General features: G+C 43.7%; 1 protein-coding gene across 4 annotated transcripts in view; it reads right to left on the bottom strand.

Annotated features, from left to right (window-relative positions):
• Positions 1-20,828, bottom strand: part of LOC119437452 (WD repeat-containing protein 6-like) — a 245,733-nt gene that overhangs the window by 72,855 nt on the left and 152,050 nt on the right. For all 4 annotated transcript variants that reach the window (XR_005189379.2, XR_007465092.1, XM_037704476.2 and 1 more), the window contains 4 exons: positions 16,372-16,557; positions 4,559-4,625; positions 2,773-2,835; positions 637-813 (listed from right to left, as the gene is read on the bottom strand). Coding sequence is in view for 2 of the 4 variants with exons in the window: in XM_037704476.2 (XP_037560404.1) it covers positions 637-813; positions 2,773-2,835; positions 4,559-4,625; positions 16,372-16,557 (493 nt within the window). In the remaining 2 variants the exon portion in view is untranslated. The remainder of the gene's footprint in view (positions 1-636; positions 814-2,772; positions 2,836-4,558; positions 4,626-16,371; positions 16,558-20,828) is intronic.

Genomic DNA, 20,828 nt, shown 5'->3' with positions numbered 1-20,828 from the left:
GGGTGAATTGTATTATCTTTCTTAGGCAACCTCAAAATAAAACATTTAAACATACACGTACAGATGCACACACAAGTACAGGTGGTACTGATCACAGTGAGATCGATCAAAAGATAGCATGCTGGTGCACATGCACAGTTGATCGCTGCATTGAGTCGTCATTGGCTTCAGTTGTACAGAGAGCATACAACATGTATATATTTCATATCATATTCTCTCAGCCACTACTTCTTTTACACAAGTCGGCTTGAGAGACCCCAATGTTGACAATCGCATACAGTTGCAATGCATCGTATTTTCTGAAGCGACATCTGCAAAGTACTCTCTGCTTCCAGTTTTTCAAGGACTATTAGGCAGCGAAGGACTTCCCTCGTATTCAAGGCACTTAGAGCTATGTCCAGGAGGGCACCTGCTATGCTTAAATTGAATGTTGGCAGCCAATCACACTGTGTTATCCCTCACACCATACCAGTGGGATGCTGTGAGGAGATAGCTACCATATGTACTCACAGCCAATACTCATCGCAACAGTAACCCTAAAAGCCTGCACTTATTCACTACATGACAGTACTTGGTATGGGTATCATAAACATCGACATATTTAAAATGAGTCAAAACAAACAGGAAGTAACTCACACTGTCGGGAGGCATTGATTCGCCAGAGGCACAGCTGAGCGCGACCTCCCACAGAGGCTAGCAGCCTCTCCTCACGGCCAGGTAAGTTTGAGGGTCGACAGCAAGCCAGTGCCTTGACTGATGATATGTGGCCATACAAGCGGCATGCCACACGCTGCACTAAATGTGTGTGCTCCTCTGGGAAGGTTGTGAGCATGGGTCAAGGAACATGAGCATTCAAACAACCAGCATTGATTGATTCATGGGGTTTGATGTCCCGACACGACACATGGTCTATGAGAGACACCATGGTGCAGGGTTCCAGATTAATTTAGACCACCTGGGGTTTTTTTACAATGCACATCACCTAAATTGAGGCACACATGCACAGCCATCATGGGCAACAATAGAATCAGAGACCTCAGCAGCGGAACGCCACGGCCACTGAGCCACCATGGTAGGTGACAACCAGCATTTCTTAATGCCCTGCGCAAGAGGCAGAGCACAAAACTCTGGATGCTTTAGTGTCCAGCAGGAAACATAGAGAAACTGCAAAAGCATATGCACGGAAAGTTGTTTCACACCATATCATAAAGCACCGCTACCACAGATAAGCATCTACAATTAAGTGCTACTGGACATGGCATCACTCATCATGAACACAAATACAAAAGTCACATCACTGACGAAAATGTCCAAATACCTGGAACACCGAATTGTCAGTTATCACAGAAACACATGGCTCACATTTAATCTTCAAAGAATTCCGAGTTCTTATCTTCTTTTTCACAGTTATTAATTTGAGACAGCAAAGAGGGCTTGATTGGCTCAGCATGTAAGTTAACCTTACATGTTAAAACTTTGAAGCAAACTAATTGTTGCCCGCTAAGTAGTGACTTCACAGGAAAAAAAAAAAGCCATTTTTATGCATGCTGAAGTTAAGTTGTTGTTGGTCCGCTAGTCCTCCACCTGAAACAGTGACAATATGTTGAAAAAGCAAGTTATTTGCTATCCTCAATGGTTTTATCACCCGCTGCACATGACCCCATCATAGGATGCATAAGTTTGCAGTTGATTATTTGCTGCCACATTATTCACTGTGTTCATTTGTTTCGCATTGGTGAAATCTATAGAATGGCAGTCAAACTAAACACACCATGCTACAATGACCTGCGCTCAATTAGGCACTTGGTGCCCCACATACTGTGAGCAATGCAGACATATATGCCTTTGTCACGGCTCACAATGCCACATGCCCAAGGCCCTGCATCAAGTCACTGAGGAGGATGGAGGTTTAGCTTTATTGCCCAATGTCAAGCTAAATGTGTTTTGAACAGCTGCTTTAGGCACGTGCCTCAAAGTAAATCATCAGAAGCTTGTTCATACCACAGGGCAGGAGGAAGGCCCTTCTGATTTTGCAACTAACATAAACTGAATCAAATTTGTAGCTAAAAGTTCCCTGATCTCAGTAGTGAGTCCAATCCCATGCTTTCCCAGACTGCATATCCCTTCCCTTGGTACCCGCGGTGTTCTATGCCTCACAGGAATTGACCAGCTCTACTTCATTCTCTTAATCTCTACTAACATGTTAGCTGTCTGCATTTTCTCTCCATATTCACAGTTCCATTTTGCCCTCTCAAAGTTACATTGACCAATTTTCATTTCATCACTCATTCATGCAGCCCTTACCTCTTCTCAATGTCCTTTGTTGTCGAATTTCGACCCTACCAAATAGTACTGGCTGGATCACTCATTTTACTTTTCTTGTCAAAGAAAACAATGACTTAAAATGGTTATTTATTCATTGGTTCAGGATAAAATATAGTTTGTGCAATTCACTGACAGCAAAATTTTGCAATGTTAAATCAAGTTATGAAGCAGATGGGTGTCATTTGCTACACCTATTATTTTATTACAAAATACTTCTCTATAACAAGGTTTAACTATAACAACACATTAAGGATTCTTACGGAAAATGACCACTCGATACTGGTAGGGTGCTAGGTGATAAACAATGCTTTGACTTTTTTTGCCTGAAGCCCACATATGGTAGTTGCAATCAGTAACTTAACCATATATGTCTTACTGTGCGTGGTGGGCAAGTTTTTCTAAAAGTAACATTCCTTTGAAATTAGGAAAGTAAACCAAGAAGGATACGATACAGCTGTGATATCGTGATGACATTGTCTTCACCAGCCGTGGCAATATAGCTCTGGGAAACTGCAGGCAAAAAAGAAGGCAGACGAAAGGCTCCCGTTGGCAACACAAACATACATACAGCATACTTATTCGCCATTAGCGCAAATGATTAAAATAGGCATAAATGCAAGAGTATTCAACTTTATGCCCCCCCCCACACACACGCTTTATTTGCATAATAAACCAAAATATTTAAAAGATGCCACATACTGATGTGCAGCATGAAACAGCATGATGTAGAGTGACAAGGTGAATTCAAGCCAACAAGTTGAAAGCCCACTCAACAACAGGTGCAAATGAGCAGCATTGCTTGTGAATAGCCTAAGAACTGCAAAATATTTCAACCAAACACTACGCAACCTTTTCCGATTTATTGATTGCTGTACGAATCATAACGCTTGACAAGAAATATCCTACCTGGGGAAAAAGAAAGAGGTAAATATGGGAACGTCAAGTGTCAGCATTCCTAATAAAATTATTTCTCGATTTTTACGCTGCAGATAAATATCTTTCGCCCTGATATTTCATGAATGTAAAATGCCCATATGCTGCATCATGCTGTCTGTGTTTGGAGCCTCCTGCATAAAAAATAACCACCGTCTTGGGTGGCGCAAGAGTGGTCTCGTAATAATTTAAGGTCACATTTCACATTGTTATGCTGTGAAAAAATGACTAACTTTTCCATTGCTCTTCACAATGAGATTACAGACCCAAATGAGTGCCCCAGTCTATGCAAGTTGGAAGTTTGATCATGTGGAAGGACTTACGAATGTGAGAATATGGTTTGCGTAACCCCTTTCCACCTTCTAGTTTAAATAATTCGAACCCCGACAAGCCCAAAAAACCACAAATGAATTAAGTTTTAGACAATTGACTCAGTAAAAGTGATATGCACAAATCTGTTTAACATAAACAGAAGTTGTCACACTGGTAAGGCGGTACAAAGCTATCCAATGAAAAGACATGCCAATGAAAATTATTAAATCTGCAATTATGAAACCTAAGGTGACGACAACAGCTGCTCTTTTCAAAAAACAGTTTGGGTTTATTTACTTTTTAGGCTTTTTCCGTTATGTAACATACAACAGCAAAATGCTTCTGGGTGCCTTTTCACATGCTAAAATTTTACAATATTGTGCAATAGCTTCTTTTGCTCTACACATGCCACATGGGCACTTTTTAATAAATATCAAGTTGGTAGCCTTTAGTATTCCCAAACTTTGTTGAAATAAAAAAAAAATTAGTTGGCACAAGCTTTTTTTACAGCAGAAACAATCTCATGATGACTGTCAACATTAATGCGATTAACATTCAAGCAGTGAAGCGAACCACAGTATTGCCGAAGACACCTTTATTTAGAATCTGCAGCGGCCATTCAGTGATTTTCATTGATTTGTATTTGTGCGACATATACTGTCTTCACGATCGGCACATTTTACAAGACTTGCTTGCCAGGGTTGGCCATGGCGATGACAACAGTATGATGACAATAGAATGACGAAGAAATGACATCGAGAAAATGACGACGATGGCATGACGATTATGAAGTGACGATATTGGTATGACGAGCGTATCAAGACAATGGCTACTCTAGTAATAAATTATCTTTGTGTGTACGATACTCACAAGGACCCTTACTCGTATCAACAGAGGAGTCTCGCTTGATGCACGTTCAACAGTGTGACCAACAACTCAATTTAATCACAAGCAAATTACCAATGAAGCGCACTGAACGGACACTCACCCCCAGAAGCATTCTCTTCTGTAAAAAGAAGGCAGATGGCTGATATCTTTTTCCTGTGCAGAGGTGCCTATAGGTACAGATGACAGGAAAACAAAACATACTTTTTTACACATGCGTAAGGTTGAACGATTGATCTAGTTGGTCCAGAAGCGACATGGGCTATGAGTGACATTGTAGTGAAGGGCTCTGGATTAATTCTGAACATCTAGACTTCTTTACCTTGCACCTAAGTCTTACACAAGCACTTTTGCATTTTGCCCTCCATCAAAATGCGACTACCACAACTATGAATTGAACCCGCGACCACATGTTCTGCAGCCAAATGCCATAGTCACTGAGATGACACACTGATATAATACCCACCCTTATGTAAACTCTAAGCGTACAATTTCAGTTTCAAAATGTGAATAAAAAAACTGAAATAAAATTTCAGTTTCAGAATGTGAATAAAAGCAGGCTAAGTTGAGCAACTGTTACAACGAAAGTGATTAAGATTGAATAAAATTTTCCCTAGCAGGTCAGCATAGGTTGCACATTAGGTGTAACAATCATGGTGCAGTACGTGGTCTCAGAAAGTAGGCATGCACTGGACTTGCGAAAGTCCCACAGACCGTTAAGATTATTAAAAAAAATAGGTGCAACTTACACAAGTAGGTGCTGTATCATTCATTTGAATCATACTGCATTGACACCACTTTTTTAACCCTTTCCATGTCAAGGATGAGTCTCACTTGTCCAGGAATATTGTCCAATACACAGTAGAACCTCATTCATACGTTAAAGAAAAAACACGCAAGAAAAAAACTAACTAACCGGGAAAACGTACACTACAAATCAATAAAACATTTGACAGACTCAACTGTAGCGCACCTCTACGTAAGACAAAGCGTTGCAAGAAATGTTGCAGCACGAGACGCTGATGCACGTTAAGGTGGCGGTCCCACTCCGGCGGCACGAGCCCCCCGTTTTCAGTACTTTTAGAGCAACCACGGCGGCTCTTCTACTTGGGATATAAAGTAGTGGTATATACCATGAAAAAGCCTAATTCTTGCAGATTCCAACTATATATAATATAAAGAAATTGATTGATGTGATTTAGAAATAAATGTTCAAGATCAAGCATGATATACATGGTTTTTGCAAACTGTGTCTCAGTTGTGACCATATTTAGAAGAAACTACCGCACTTACTGCATTGCGGCTTGCTCTGTAGCTTTAGGACATATTTATCTAGTTCCTGGACGAAGCAAATTAATTTTGAATTTTTACTTTTTGGATAATTTGCTTTTGAAAATTGCCAAATATTGCAATCTTCTGTTGTAAACAGCCTGGCAACTACATGCTCAAGGAAGCTACATTTTGGATAAAGTAGAGTTCAAAGAATTTCCATTTAAGAAGCAAAATTTCATTCATGTAACTTTTTTAGTTTTCCTAATAATGCGGCCGAAATTAAGCAATATTTAGAATTCTGGTTTTATTTTTGCCCATTTTTGCGGGACGGTAATAAAGATACGAAGCTGCGCTCTAAAACTAATAAAGGTACATCAATGAAATTTTGCGTCCTAAATGGAAATTCCTTGAACTTTACTTTATCCAAAATTTTGCTTCCTTGAGCATGTAGCTGCCGGGCTGTTCACAACAAAAGATTGCAATATTTGGTAATTTTCAAAAGCAAGTTATCCAAAAAGTAAAAATTCAAAATGAATTTGCTACGTCTAGGAACTAGATAAATATGTCCTAAAGCTACAGAGCAAGCCACAATGCAGTAAGTGCGGTAGTTTCTTCTAAATATGGTCACAACTGGGACACAGTTCGCAAAAATCATGTATCTCATGCTTGTTCTTGAACATTTATTTCTAAATCACATTAATCAATTTCCTTATATTATATATAGTTGGAATCTACAAGAATTAAGCTTTTTATGGTATATAGCACAACTTTATATCCAAAGTAAAAGAGCCGCCAGGGCTACTCCAAAAGTACTGAAAACGGGGGGCTCGTGCCACCGGAGTGGGACCACCACCTTAAGGGGGGACCTGGGTCTTGGACTAAAAATTTTGTAGAATCTTTATTCTTTGACATATAGTGCTGAAAACTTGTACATATCTGTAATGTTATGTGCTTATTACAAATATAAGGTAAATTTTTGTTTATCTCTTTTTGTTTAAATTTCATGCAAGCTTCCTTTAATTATCTTCCGGAAAGATTTGCCAATTATGTGTTTTTTTAGATATTACTAAATATGGTATTAGTGGCTTCTGTATGATTCAAGGAGTGCAACAAAACCAACCTTATTGGTCTTCTGCACCTAGAACACTAGTTACAAGGTATTGAAATAGTCAGCAGAAAAACTTTTTCGAGTTTCAAGCTTTGATGTCTCGCAACTCTTGTTCTAGGTAAGGCAGAGCAATAAGATTCATTTTGTTGCACTCCTTGAATCGTACAGAAACCATTAATACCCTGTTTAGTGATATCTAAGGAACACATAATTGGCAAATCTTTCTGGAAGATAATTGAAAGAAACTTGCATAAAATTTGAAACCAAAAGAAATATACGAAAACGGACCTTATATTGGAAATAAGCGCATAACATTACATATATGTACAAGTTTTCAGCACTATACGTCAAAGAATAAAGATTCTACAAAATTTTTAATCCAAGACCCAGGTCCCCCCTTAAGCTGATGGGGCCAGAGCAACCCGAAATGTGGATTATCATTTTTGTGGCTTCAGCAAGCGCACGTTTGCACTCCTCGAATTCTGCCTGGGTCAGCAGCTTCGAGTGGGGAGATTTGGCGGGAAGTTTTGACATGCCCACATGGAACGAATCATCGTGGTATGAGACGCTGACCCACATCTAGCTGATGATGCCCAAGCGATCCGAGACGCACGTTGTCGTTTTTCTATTGTGCAGTGTTTTAAAACTGACAAGAAACCGAAACAAAATCGAGCTGGTGGGCAACGCTGGAATACGGTGACTACAATACTGCCAGAACATGACGTTCACTTAGTGCTGTGTGCTGCAGGGAACAGAGGTGCACTTGGATTATCACCTATTAAAAGTGTGCAGTACGCTTTCAACAGCCCAGGTGCTGTGAAACAGATATTTGAAGATGCTCATCACAATAAAGCTGGCGGCGATAGCTGTCAATACGGTGTGCGATGACCCGCGAGATTTGCTGGTACTGGAATAGAAAACTGAGTGCACACTGGCACTTTCACGCGAGACAGGCATGCCAGCATTTTGGAGAAGCTGCTGCGGAGGACGGCTACTGTTTGCGATCGCGCGCACCTTGCACCTTTTCTTGTTTACATAGGACTTAGCGGCCAGAAAACATTATCAAACGATCACAGTTTGGTGATGTACTGAACGTTTGTGCCGACATATCACGTTTTCCGGAAACGAATGAACCGATAAAAAAGTAGTTATAAGAGCAATTTTTTTTGTGTTTTCGATCGCAAACATTGGAGCCAGGAAATCGTAATTAACGGGACTGTATCAACGAGGTTCTACTGTATACAAATCATGAGTCGCACTCGTCCAAATATTTCCTTTTTCTGCTAACTACCAGAGATGAGTGGAAGTGGTTTCCCATTTCAGTTTATTGCTGCGCTACTAGATCGCGCCAGCTTTCCAGAAGGCTGGTATTCTGTGGGTGCAGTAGGCAGAAACACAGAAGTATGGCTCCCCTGGGTTTTAAAAATGACGGCAAAGAGTTAGGCAGCTACAGCCACAACAGCTGCAGTTTTCAATGCCAGAATGATGCCGTTTTTAGACATTTATTGACCTCAAGTAAACAACCAGACTTGGATATCTCTAGTGTAGGGGTTCTCAAGCATGTTGGTCCCAGAAAACCCTTCTAAGCTCCATGAAGTGCCAACAAAGGCAACCTTGGATGGCGACTATGCAGTTTTGAAGGCACGCACCGAGTCAAAACGAAACTACTGTTTGCTGCAACCGCTGTGAACGAAACCATGGTGGCTATCGACGCGATCATGGATGGCGACTACTATGTACTTGTGAAAGCACGTGGCCAGCGTTCTGCGTGGCGATCAACACAAGAATAAAGCCTTTAAGGGCACAATTGCTGTCTGTCATGCATCACCATGGAGGAAGGAAAAACTAAGGAGAGGCCCTGACGTCACCCTTTGTGAAGCTCAGTGACGCCGAAACTTGCCGTTACTCCACCGCCTTGTTGGGGCAGATTCTCCTCTCTGGTTTACATCTCTTGCCTTCAGCACGCAACCACGTGCTTATCGTAGTGATCCGACCAACGAATCCAATCGCGGTGTATACCATCGCGATACTGTTGCCTAAGTCATTTCATCCGAGTATTGAAAGTTCATAATGAACTCCACAAGTTAGACTGTGAGGGCAGTCCCCCGCTACTTTTGTCAGCTTTTTTGAAAATAAATCTGCATTCTGACTGCACTGCAAGAATGCACAGGCAATGACCGGCAGCACACTTTACGCACATCACGACCTATGGCTCGCCAATCTGCAGTCAATGAGAACACACACACGTATGCTGGTTGTGGCTTTATATGAATCGTTTTGCTTTATTGAACAAATTTCAGGCAGCTGCATGCTGACAAAGAGGCTGGCAGTGGAGAACGTTGTTACGCGTTTAAATACACTGACTACAGCCTGAGGTATATTATTTTCACGGTAAGTGAAGCTTTACGAAACAAAGGTTTTGTGGTGCCCTCCGCATAGCACCGAACAGCAAATGCGTGCGGCTAGTGCGTAGACCGGGCCTACATACTACTATCAGCTGTTCAATGTGCGTGCAGGCATACATTTATATGCCGAGCCTCGTTCACTCTTGCACCGCATCTGCCAACCTTTACTTCCCTGTGCCCCTCGAGCACACAGATAAGATAGCTGCGGCAAGGAGGGTCTCTTAATTACTACCAGCAGCCTCTTCTTTCTCATCTTTCCACCTTGCTGTTTTATGTGCCACAAATGCATTGTCCGCTGGCAAAAGCAGGGACACTGCACAGCTGGCACTGACCGACAAGGCGTTTATCGTGCATACTCTGAAGCACAGAGATTGAAGCACAGTCTGTGATGACACGTTAGCATGAATCTACCGAAGACGGGAAATAGATTCCCAAACTTTCCTTCATCCGTGGCGTGGTGTGTGGTGTACAGCGTAACATGCGTGCTCGTTTCACGCTTTTCATTTCTTCCAGTCCCACCTGGCCACAACAACCACTGGGAGAGCACGACCTAGATAACACAGCAGAACAAAACAGAGAGACTAGCGCAATCCTGCACACACGACGCCTTTGCCACGGTATAAGACCTACGGGGCAGCACACGCAGGAGCACACACCACCATTTCACAACCACCATTGTGCCCTGACAACATGGACACTACAGCGTAAAATTTCACGCGACTTCCTCCACAGTTTTCTCTTAGCGCACGGAGGGGGTAGGGCCTCTCAGTTTTTTCCTTCCTCCAAGCATATCATACGATTTCCGCTGATGACCATGGCGATGCACACTCTGCCACTTTGTTTGGTTGGACGCTAGTGCCGTTTGTGCTACTTTGCGTTACGCATTTGTGGTGCTCCGCACTCGCCGACCTACCACACCAAGACATTGGGTTCTGCTACTCTGCACATTTATTTTTTTAATACTCCGATGTATACATCAGGGTGCATGCTGATGTAAGGTGGTAAGTTAAGGCCTCCGAGATTCAAATGCAAAGGCTCAGGTGCACTGCTCATTTTCGTAGGCTGAGTGGTCACAAGCTGCTGGCGGATTTATTGCGCAGTTCGCGTGTTTCTGTTACACGCTGTGATGTGCTTTTTGAAACTCGGGCATGGGTAATGGAGGTTCTTTGGATCGAGTACACCTTGTGTTCGTTGTCTTAGCCACTTCGTGAGCACGGAATCAGGTAAAATTTATCAGTGACTCGCAAAACCCTGAGGAGGTGCCCGCGGAACCCACTTTGAGAACCCATGCTCTAGCGAGTCATTTTTAGAGCTTCAATTTAGAACTGATGATTGCAAGGAAGAGTTGCAAGCCTCTGGCAGCCTTTGTTACATGGATGCAGTTTAGCGAAAACACTGCTGTTTGCACCTCTGGGATTTCTTTCTCTTGCGGTGCAAAGAATGACGCATCGTATGGAGAACAAAAGCATGTTTGATGTCTGTTACAAAAATTTCAAGCTTGATATAGATTTTTTATATGGTCATGCTTATTTGCAGCTCAAGAACATGAAAAAAAGTGACAGTAACAGACAAAAGAAAAGAAATGAACAGCTGATATCGCAGTAACGAAAGCTGTTCACAATAAATAAGTCATAAAATTACTTGAAAAATTTTAGTTCTTTTCTGCGAAAAAAAATTGACATGGAAAGGGTTAAGAGGTAACAAAAAATGCATTGAAGTTCCATGATTTCTGGCTCAAACAGCAGAACTGGTACAAAGGAACAAAGGATCTGGAACTGGAACAAAGGTATGGCATGTCTAAAAAGTCATGTGCGAAGGCTGCCAAGTTACATCCTTACTGTTACATTCTTCAGCCTTCTATGAGCTATTTGGATTAGGTGCTGCATTGCTACGGTATAACAAAATTTTTAAGTTGGTTTATATGAGCACATCAGAAAAGTCTATCTGAATGAAAACTTCTGCAGAACTGTTTGATTTTATCCTTATCTTAACTCTTGGGCACATTTATGACTGGTCCCTGTGACAAACAATTGGTGCCATGTGGCCAGAATGACTACAATCCAGACATTAAAGACACTGTGAAGCCCAACGAGTGCACAAATTTGAATGAGCGTGCTTATGAATGTTGGCGCCTGTGTCTGCATGTGTGCACATATGTGCCTTCTCCAGCACTGACTTGTAATGTCAGCACTCGTGTGGTGAAACTAAGCACCGATGTGTACCGAGGGTGAGCCAAAAGCAAGGGCGTGAGCCGATTTCCTCCCTCTCCTGAGTGACAGTGCTCCTAGGAAGATATTAAACAAAAAACTCACCAGCATCAAGTAGCCTTCAGCACAAGTTTCGAACATTCGCTATTGATTTTCATCAAGCAGCTTGTAAATCTGGCCGCTTCTTACGTAGCGATGTAATTAAACATTTTGTAACTTATAGCATCATTTCGTCTCTGCCAGTGCCCCTCTTCACTGCTGGTCAAGCTTCAGACCGCTGGGCCAACGCTATCCCTAAGGTCTTGAGAGCCCCTTTGCAACAGCACTAATCTCAATATATAATGCAAATTCTCGTGTAAAAATATCAGCATGATGTTTTTTCTAAACAAAAGTGCCACTACAGTGAAAGCATATACGAATCCTTTGGTCAGCAGTTCCCAAACCTTTTGGCCTTGGGTGGCTCCATCAACCTTCAAGATGTGCCTAGGAAAGCATGCGTCATTGCTCACCAACCTACGGATGTGTACCACCCTCTCCTATCTGCTAAACAACTGTCAACACTCAATAGCTACAAAAAGTTACACAGGAGTAAAATTGAAAACAGTGCATGCAATGGTACATTGGGTACACATGGTATTAAGCAAAAAGTTATTGTCTAGTTAAGTGACACTAAGGGACAGTCTCAAATTTGCTGCTGAGCTTTACCCTTTCCGTGCCAAGGACGAGTCTAAAGGACAACTGGATAGCACTAGTGAGCTATGTTTGGAGCTTCCACTTAGTTCAACCAATTGCGAGAAGGAGTTTGAGCCTCTGGAGGCACCTTGCGTGTACATGGCTCAAGGGAAATGCTTTAGTGCCTGTGCCTCCACAATTTCCATTTCTCGGAGTTCCAAGAAAACCGCATAAATACGCTTAATTTGACTTCTGTCCCGTGTAATTTCAAGATTTATATTAACTTTTTCTGCACCCATGCCTATTATGAACTTAAAAATATGAAAAAATTGACACAGACGCACAACATAAAATAATAAAAAAGACTGCTGCTACTTCAATAACAAAAGCTGTTCCCAATAAGTCAGCCATAAAAATAACTGCAGATTTTGATGGTTTTCTGAAAAAAACTTTGCATAGAAAGAAAGGGCTAAACCTGTTCTGTTTATTTCTTGCAGAGGACAGGGGTGAGACTGCCTGATCACAAGAGCATGTGAGAAAAACAGAATAAGCATATACAGAGCCTGTCAAATTTTGAGGTGTGGAAATGGGGTGGAGAGCATGCATTAATTTTACTGCTCTCCATCTTTGAAATTTCTGTCTTTTGTTGTATTACACGAAGCGGCCACAAGCCATCACTTTGGAGGCGCATATAAAATGAAAAGAACTTCAATTTTTCGTAAAATATTGTTTTTTTTTTTCAAGTTTCAAGAAATCTTATTTCACCAGAATGATGAACACAAAAAGCCCAAGCTCCTAAGCTGTGTGGTACATACAATGTCACCAAACAGCAACTTGTCTACAATATTGACCAAAATACTAAAAGGAGGAATTTACATATCAAGTTGACATAAATGCCAATGAAAAAAACAAAATGACATGTTGCTATTACAATAGAACTGACTTTGATACCAAGTAAAATTCCAACCATCCCATAAAATATATGACATCTCTGCCTCAACAAACTTTACAACAAAACATTTCCAATAAAGCTAGTAAAACCTTGTTATTTGGCCCTTGTTAATTTGAACTTGCCCTCTTGTCACAGCAAGCGTATGCATTACTAAAATGCATTAAACTCTTGTTATTTTAGCATATTTGGTGGCGCACTGGCTGAGTTGGCGACCTTTGGAATGTGCCGACCAAGGAGCACCACAAATATCCGGCTCAAAAGAGCAAAATCAGCAAATCAAAAGAGCAACAGGAACTAAGTAAGCGAAACTAAGCCAGAGTTCTCTCTATCGCCATAGTCATCAGTGGGAACCATATGGTAAGGTAGCTATGCTACCCTATGCACAGAAACGACAGGAGCGCGGGTATGCTTTATGCAGTTTGTTGCCACGCATGCCCTGTGTTGGCCGTGTGCTTCAAGAACTTCATCGTTGCCATCCACAATCTCGCAGACAGCGACTACAGAGTGGTCTGCAGTGGTTGTAGCGAGCAGTAGTTCCATTCTGATTCAGTACAAGCTGCGTGTAACGTCACAAACACAGCAGAAGTCGTCGAGGACTAAGCGCGATTCTACCATGGATCACACGTTGGCGTCATTCCCACTAGCTACATCGCAATGGACGGAGAATCTGTCGTTGACCAGCTCATTGGTGAAAAAAATGAGGATGTACACGCGGTAGCGAAAAGCATGTCAACTTGGATGAAGATGCAGGTCTTGCGCTGCGGCCACATTGCGAAGAAAGTCTCGAAGCCCTGTGAGCAGTAACCAGTCATGAGATACTGAGAATTGCAGCTTCCGCACCAATTTTGGGCAAAACAGAAATAGAGATTGGAGATTATTTCAGTAAATAGAGGCGTGTTGATGTAGTAAGAGTTTCTTCATTGTTTTCTTGATACATTAGATCATGGGTTCTCAAAGTGGGTTCCGCAGGCCCCTGCTCAGGGTTCCGCGAGCCACTGATAAATTTTCCCTGGTCCCGCTCCCGACAAGTGTCTAAAACGGCGAACACGAGGTGCGCTTGATCCAAAGAACCTCCATTACCCATGCCCAAGTGTCAAAAATTTTGCACATCACAGTGCGTAACAGCAACGCGCGAACTGCGCAATAAATACGCAAGCAGCTTGTAGCCACCCAACCTCTGAGAACGGGCAGCACGCCTAAGCTTTCGCACTTGAATCTCGGAGGCCGTAACTTACCACCATGCGCCTTTCTCCTATTTGTAGATAGGGTAGGTGCCAATAGCGTGCACACTGACCTATACGTTGAAGGAGAAAAAAAAAAAAAAAATGCGGAGCGCCGCAAATGCGCGCCGCAGAAGAGCAAGAACGGCGTAGCGTCCAACCGAAACGAAGCGGCGCAGTCCGCATCGCCGTGGTCCTCAGCGGCAATCGTACGCGGCACGTGACTGACAGCAACGCCGAAGCGCTTCGTGCCTAATTGTGCCTTTAAAGCCTTTATTCTTGCGTTTATCGCCGCGCGTAACACCGCGTTGGCGGCTAGCCGCGTGCCTCCGTAAGTGCGTAGTCGCTATCTCTCATCGCGTCGATAACCACCGCAGTTTCGTCCGCAGCGGTTGCGGCAAATAGTAGTTTCGTTTTCACTCGATGCGCACGTCGGCTACGTGCCTTCACAACTGCGTAGTCGCCTCCCATGGCAGCGTCGATAGCGACCGCAGTTTCGTCCGCACTTCTTGTAGCGAAAGGTAGTTTCGTTTTGACTTGGTGCGTGCATCAGCCGCCTGCCTTCTGAACCGCAAGATCGCCGTCCATGATCGCGTCGATAGCGGCCGCGGTTTCGTCGACAGCGGTTGTGGCAAGCAGTAGTTTCGATTTTACTCAGTGCAAAGCTGTCAAAGATAAAAAGCACCGGATACATCGCGATGGACGGACAATTTGTTGGCGAGCAGCTGAGTGGCGAAAAAATAATCGGGATGTGCGCTCGTTGGTGCAAAGCACGTCTCAGATGAAAACGCGCGCCGCGAAGGATGTCGCGAGGCCTTCACCGCTGCTAGCGCTAATCAGTCATGAGATGAGAATTTCAGCTTCCGCACTGGTCTTGTGCTAAATAGAAACAAGATTTGACGATTCATTGAGTAAATAAAAGCGTGTTGACGTAGTGCAGCATTTGTTTGTTTTCATGATACCCTCGATAATTCGGTTAAATCGGGGGGGGGGGGGGGTTCCTTGGCACTTTATGGAGCCTAGCAGGGTTCCCTGGGATGAACGTACCTGAGAACCCCTGCATTAGATAATTTGACATTTGGTTTATTTGGAAATTCTTTCTGGTGCCATGAAATTCAAATTTTAATGAGGTTTTACTGTGTACTTTTAAGGTATATCAGTTTTGCATAAGCTGGGTTCTAAAAATGACTACCATAAAAAAAAAACATTCATGGATACACACAACATTCATGGACAACATACCCCACCCCTTGATTTTCATCTTTTCTTCACTTAAGCAGTGCTTTCACTAACTCACCTGCCACTTCACTTGCACAAACATAGAGCTGTTTTACTTTCTGTGAAATAAAGATTGTGCAATCATCTCAATGAAGAATATAGGTTCAAGGAGCCCCATACACCCTTATTACAGTTTCAAACATACCTGGAGAGTACAAATTCAAATTTTAATACAAGGATTCCTCTGCCCTGCTCAGAATCAGACATGCAGCCTCCAGGAAATACTTGAGCGAGATAAACTGTAAATCACTTGCGATGTACAAGGGCGAATCAGAAAATCACTGCCTCTATTTTTTTTAGCCAAATTACGGCCGTGAATGCGAAATCAACATATCCATTCCCAGCGGTGGACCTTTCTCGGACCGGCCCGGCCTTACCTGGGGGTAGCTTCGCGGCAGGGCGCTGCTGTCAGTTGAAGATGGCGGTTGTGCTTCACACATCCACAGCGTATGAGCAACGAAGCGTGATTTGTTTTCTATGGAGCAAAGGACGAACACCCATCGAAATCTACAGGGAAATGCAGCCCACGTATGGGGAAAGGTGTCTCGCTTTGAGAAGTGTGAGGTGGTGGTGTTGCGAGTTGCCAAAACAGCAGTCCAACGGTGGTTCTACAGTCAGCCGGAAGAATTCTACCACAGGGGCATCTCAAATTTAGTGCTGCAATGGGACAAATGTCTGAACCGGTGTGGGGACTATGTGAAAAAATAGTGTAACGTATGTGTAATTACCTGTAACTTCTTTTCACTAATAAAAAATAGAGGCAAGGACTTTCTGATTCGCCCTCGTATGTAAGAGTCATTACCCGTATGCACGACCGATGTAGCATCTCCTTGAGCCCGCAGCGCTGCACCATGATGCGGCCAGTCTTCAAGCAAGCAAAGAGGCCTTCGTGGGAACTCATGGCAAAGTCCCAGGATCGGTGACCACCACCACAGTTCAGCTGGAACACCGCCCGCTGCTGCCACGTACTCCACAGCACGAAGTCACTCTACAATGGAATACATGCCAGAAACAGGAAAGCATGCCTTGGGAATAGTTACTAGCAACTCATGGCCTACAGCTTGTGCATTACACAAGCTGTAGGCCATCAAATTTTGTAGCCCAACTACAGATCCAGCCATGAGGGATATTTTCTGACAGCTGTAAATATGATAACAGAAAGTGCAATCCCTTACACCCGATTCTAATGCAGCTTGCTTGTGCCATGAGAGGGGGGGTGAGCGTGCAGTAACCTGATCAAGCGCATGCCAGGGGACTCTTTTCTGCTCTTTTTAAGCCAGATGGAAAAAGAGCCCTTCTGCTTGCTCTGCTTTGGCCTCGGCTTCTCGCACATCTTTCCTTGTCATTTTTACGGCATGTAATATTTAGCTAGCTAGCGATGCGTTGAACCTTCGCCTTTGGCTCGAGTTTGCCTGAAAAGTGGTCCACAAGAGTGAGAAATTTTGTTCAAAATAACCACTGCGCCATTTTTGGAGTATGCATTCGTGGCAGTGATGCTACTGCGCACTTATGATTTGGAGCAATTTTTGGAGCATCAGAAATTTCATTTTGAAACACTTTCGAGCAGGCAATTTGGCATTTTGGAGCAGCTTGGAGCAGCTGATTTTTCACATCCTGAAGTATTTCGAAAAAGCGAGTTGCAATTTACATTCAATTACCTGAATAATTCTTATGTTCTCACGAGAAGCTTCGTAAACATTTCCATCTATTGCAGATCTCGTGGAGAAAAAAATGCACTTGTGTGCATGCGACACACACAGACACAAATTGATATCATTTCGTATATTGCTAGTTTTCCCAGATGCCATCGGTAATATCCAGAAACAGAAATGATGGACACATTGGCGGCACGCAGTTATAACCACGTCATGCTGCGCTTCAAACAAGCTACTAGCTGCGTTTCCGGAGTAGATAACGTCCGCCAATGAATCGCCAATTAACCTTGAAGCCACGAGCCTCGGCAGAAACCGCACTTTGCCGTCGAGCCACCTTGCAAGGCAGACACCGCGTCGGCGCCGCTCGTGGCACTGCTAAAGTCACTGGAACCTGGAACTCTGAAAGTACCGCAACCGCCGGAGCGAGCGCAGGCAACACTGCGCGGAAAAGACGAGCAGCTCTTCCTCGGGTTTTCTAGGCTTGCTACAGGGAAGAACAGCACGATGGCTGCCGCAGTGGGCGCTGTGAAATCCACAAACAAAACCGCATTTCGTTTAGCTAGATACGATGTAAATTACAAGTACAGTAGCCGACGGATTTTTCGGACTCCAAAAATTCGGACTTGTTGGATATTCCGGACTTCATAGATGTACCGGCAGGATTCCCATAGAGCTAATGCATTTTCGCGAGCAATTTTTCGGACGAATATAGGAGCCAATGTTCGATTTTCCGGACTAAATCGCTCGCTCCGAACCACGCTACCCGATCTTGGAGGCCGCCATGTTGGATTATCCGCTGGCTTGGCTTCCAGTGCCCCCCTGTAAGCCTTGAAGATCCGTAGACGCACGCTATGCCCTCGTCTCCGAGGCCATGCGCGCTCTTCCTTGGCCGACAAAATGTTCTAAAAAGCTGCACTTGCTTTTCTTTTCTTTTTTTTTGTTCGGTCCGCACGCTGTCTGCGGGTGAAAGCTTGCGCGGGTCAGCCAGCAACCGCAAGGCGGCCGGAGGCGCGCGCGGACTTCGTTCGCTCGCGGGGCATGGGGAGAAGGCGGCGGAGACAGTGGGGAGTTGCATTCTGCTCTTGCCGCTGCCGACGGAGCTGCCGCGCAGGCACCGTATCTTGAAAGCGATCTGCTATGTCGCCGAAGTGTGCGCCCGCGATCTGCGATGGGTACAAAGGGCGTGCGCCGAGTGCCACTAGCTTCGTATGCGCCGTTTTTTTTTTTTCGACGTTCGCGTTGAAGCGAGAGAATAGACAGCGCGAAGGTCAATATGCCCGCGGTCATCGAGTGAGATGTGTTCATGTAACCTGTGCGCGCGTGACACCGTGCTTATTTAGTTAGTAAGCGCATATTTACAACTTTATACGGCTGATAAAACTAACATCCTTACTTCGTACCGCTGTCTATTAATTGGCTATCGAAATCAATGCTCCGCCTTTTGGGCGAAAGTGCGACATTTTTCTTAAGCCGCTCTAAGCCTCATAATTTTTTTCTCTTAGGGGGTGGGGGGGGGCGAGTTTTTCGGACTGTTCGGTTTTGCGGACTGCTCGATTTTTCAGTCCCCGTGAAGTCCGGAAAATCGGTCGGCTACTGCACTCGGAAAGTGAAGCATTCAACTGTGCGCCACCCGTTCTAAATGCAAAGCGATCCCGATGCTCGTGTGTCACAGAAGATTTTTTTTCGGATGACTAGGTATTAAGCGCTGCCACAAAATCGTTTATATGCGTGGATATTATCGCTTTCTAACGTGGCTACTGATTTAACCGCGCACGAAATGTTCCATACAGATATATTTCTACAAAAATAAACAGTCCCTGACTGCACTACAAGAAAAGGAATGCTAAAACAGAATTAACCAGGTCATGTTCGTGTTTTAAACAACACAAGAGAAAATATATATTTTAATTTTCAACATTGACTGGTCGATCGATCTTCTCACTACACTTTGGTATTTTTGACACAGCCGCCCGTATTGCGTCACTCTTCGGTTTGCTCGGTTCTGCATATTTCTGAGCATCTCCTCGGTTTGTTTACTCAAGGCAAACCGCAGTCTTTGAATGCGCGAAGAAGCTTTTCCATCACATTATGGCATTTAGGGAGTTCGATGAAATACCGCAAGGAGCTTCTCAGCTTTGCGATATCAACAAGTTCACCAAGTGGGAGTGAACTTGTCGCTCTTTCTCCGGTGCAGCCAGAGATAGCACGGCGCTTGCTGTCGCTCTTTCCGCTTAACTGGTATCGCGAAAAGCGCTTTCCCGGACTCCCGGCGGTTGCTGCACCCGAACGTGCAGCACCCGGACATTTCCTTTCGTTTTGTTTTAAGTCTACGAAAGTTACATATACACTAAATTATACAAAATGCAAAATCTGACCTCGCTGATGACTCGTACGCGCGGCGTGTGCGAGCGATGTCTGTCTGCTTATCTCCTCCGGCGCGGCTTAGATTCGCCATCTATAGTGGAAAGTGATCACCTGACGGCAACTGACCAATCGGCGGCGCAGCGGCTAAGAGAAAAGGGCTGCGGTACTTTCCAGGTTCCAGTGACTTTAATTGGGACATACGCGCTAGAGCTTTCTTGTCTCCTGTTTGCAGCTAAGGTTGCAACTAAGGCTTGCCCTATCGTCACGTTGAACGTTTTAATTCCCCGGTGGTGCAATTGGCGATAGACATCGTCAAATCCGAGACTGTTTGGCGCAGTTAGGCGCAATTTTCGTCGATTGTATCAGGATGGCGCAGTAAATCCCAATTGGCGCACTTTGGCGCAGTTGGCGCAGGAGTGGAATCACTGATTCGTGGGAGTGTTTCTCTATTCAAATACACAGGACTTTGCCAGCAAAAACAGAGCAACTCAAGTTATCCGTTAATTTGAATTAAAAGATTTCGAATTATTGGGATTTCACTGTATACAAGAGGGAAAAAAATGTGTAAGTGAAATCAGAACACTTCTGAATGTTGGAGTGACTATCCTAGCAAATTTATCATTAACACTGAGAAAAACACAAGATGTCATCTAATTCTACAGTTTTGGCAAGCAACCCATAGGTGTGCCTTATAGGCTCAGAGACTGTTATTCAGCATTTATGATTTAACACAAACAAGGATGTGACACTGCAGTTACTGACACTCCAGAAGGCTAAAGAATGTCAATGCATGTTTTCTCGAGTGCTAGTGTCATAACATGTTAATCAATGCCTGACTAATTACTAGTGCCAAGCAAACGCCTAAGTAATTCAATGGATTTTACACACATTCACAGATATTCACAAGTACAGTTAACCACCTCCTTTATAATATTTACGTTAACATTGCTTCTCTACATTTCACGCTACCACTGAATTCCTCTGTCCTTCCACTATATTAGGCATGCCATGGATCGCAAAAGAAAAAAACGTAAACTGGAGACTGTTTTAACACTGCACAACAAAATGTTACAAGCAAGTGTGACGATGCCAAGCAACGACAACAACACAACATAGCTGGGAGGGTTTAGGGAGCCTATGAGGGATGCTGTACAGAGGGCCTGAAATTAATTTTCAGCACGTACAGGTCTTTAAGCATGCGCCTACATCCAAGTATAGAAACATTCTTATTACGGGTGTG

This window comes from Dermacentor silvarum, chromosome 1, assembly GCF_013339745.2.
Source record: "Dermacentor silvarum isolate Dsil-2018 chromosome 1, BIME_Dsil_1.4, whole genome shotgun sequence".
NCBI classification, from domain to species: domain Eukaryota; kingdom Metazoa; phylum Arthropoda; class Arachnida; order Ixodida; family Ixodidae; genus Dermacentor; species Dermacentor silvarum.
The sequence above is the reverse complement of the archived record's forward strand: the minus strand, read 5'-3'. Positions and strand labels throughout refer to the sequence as shown.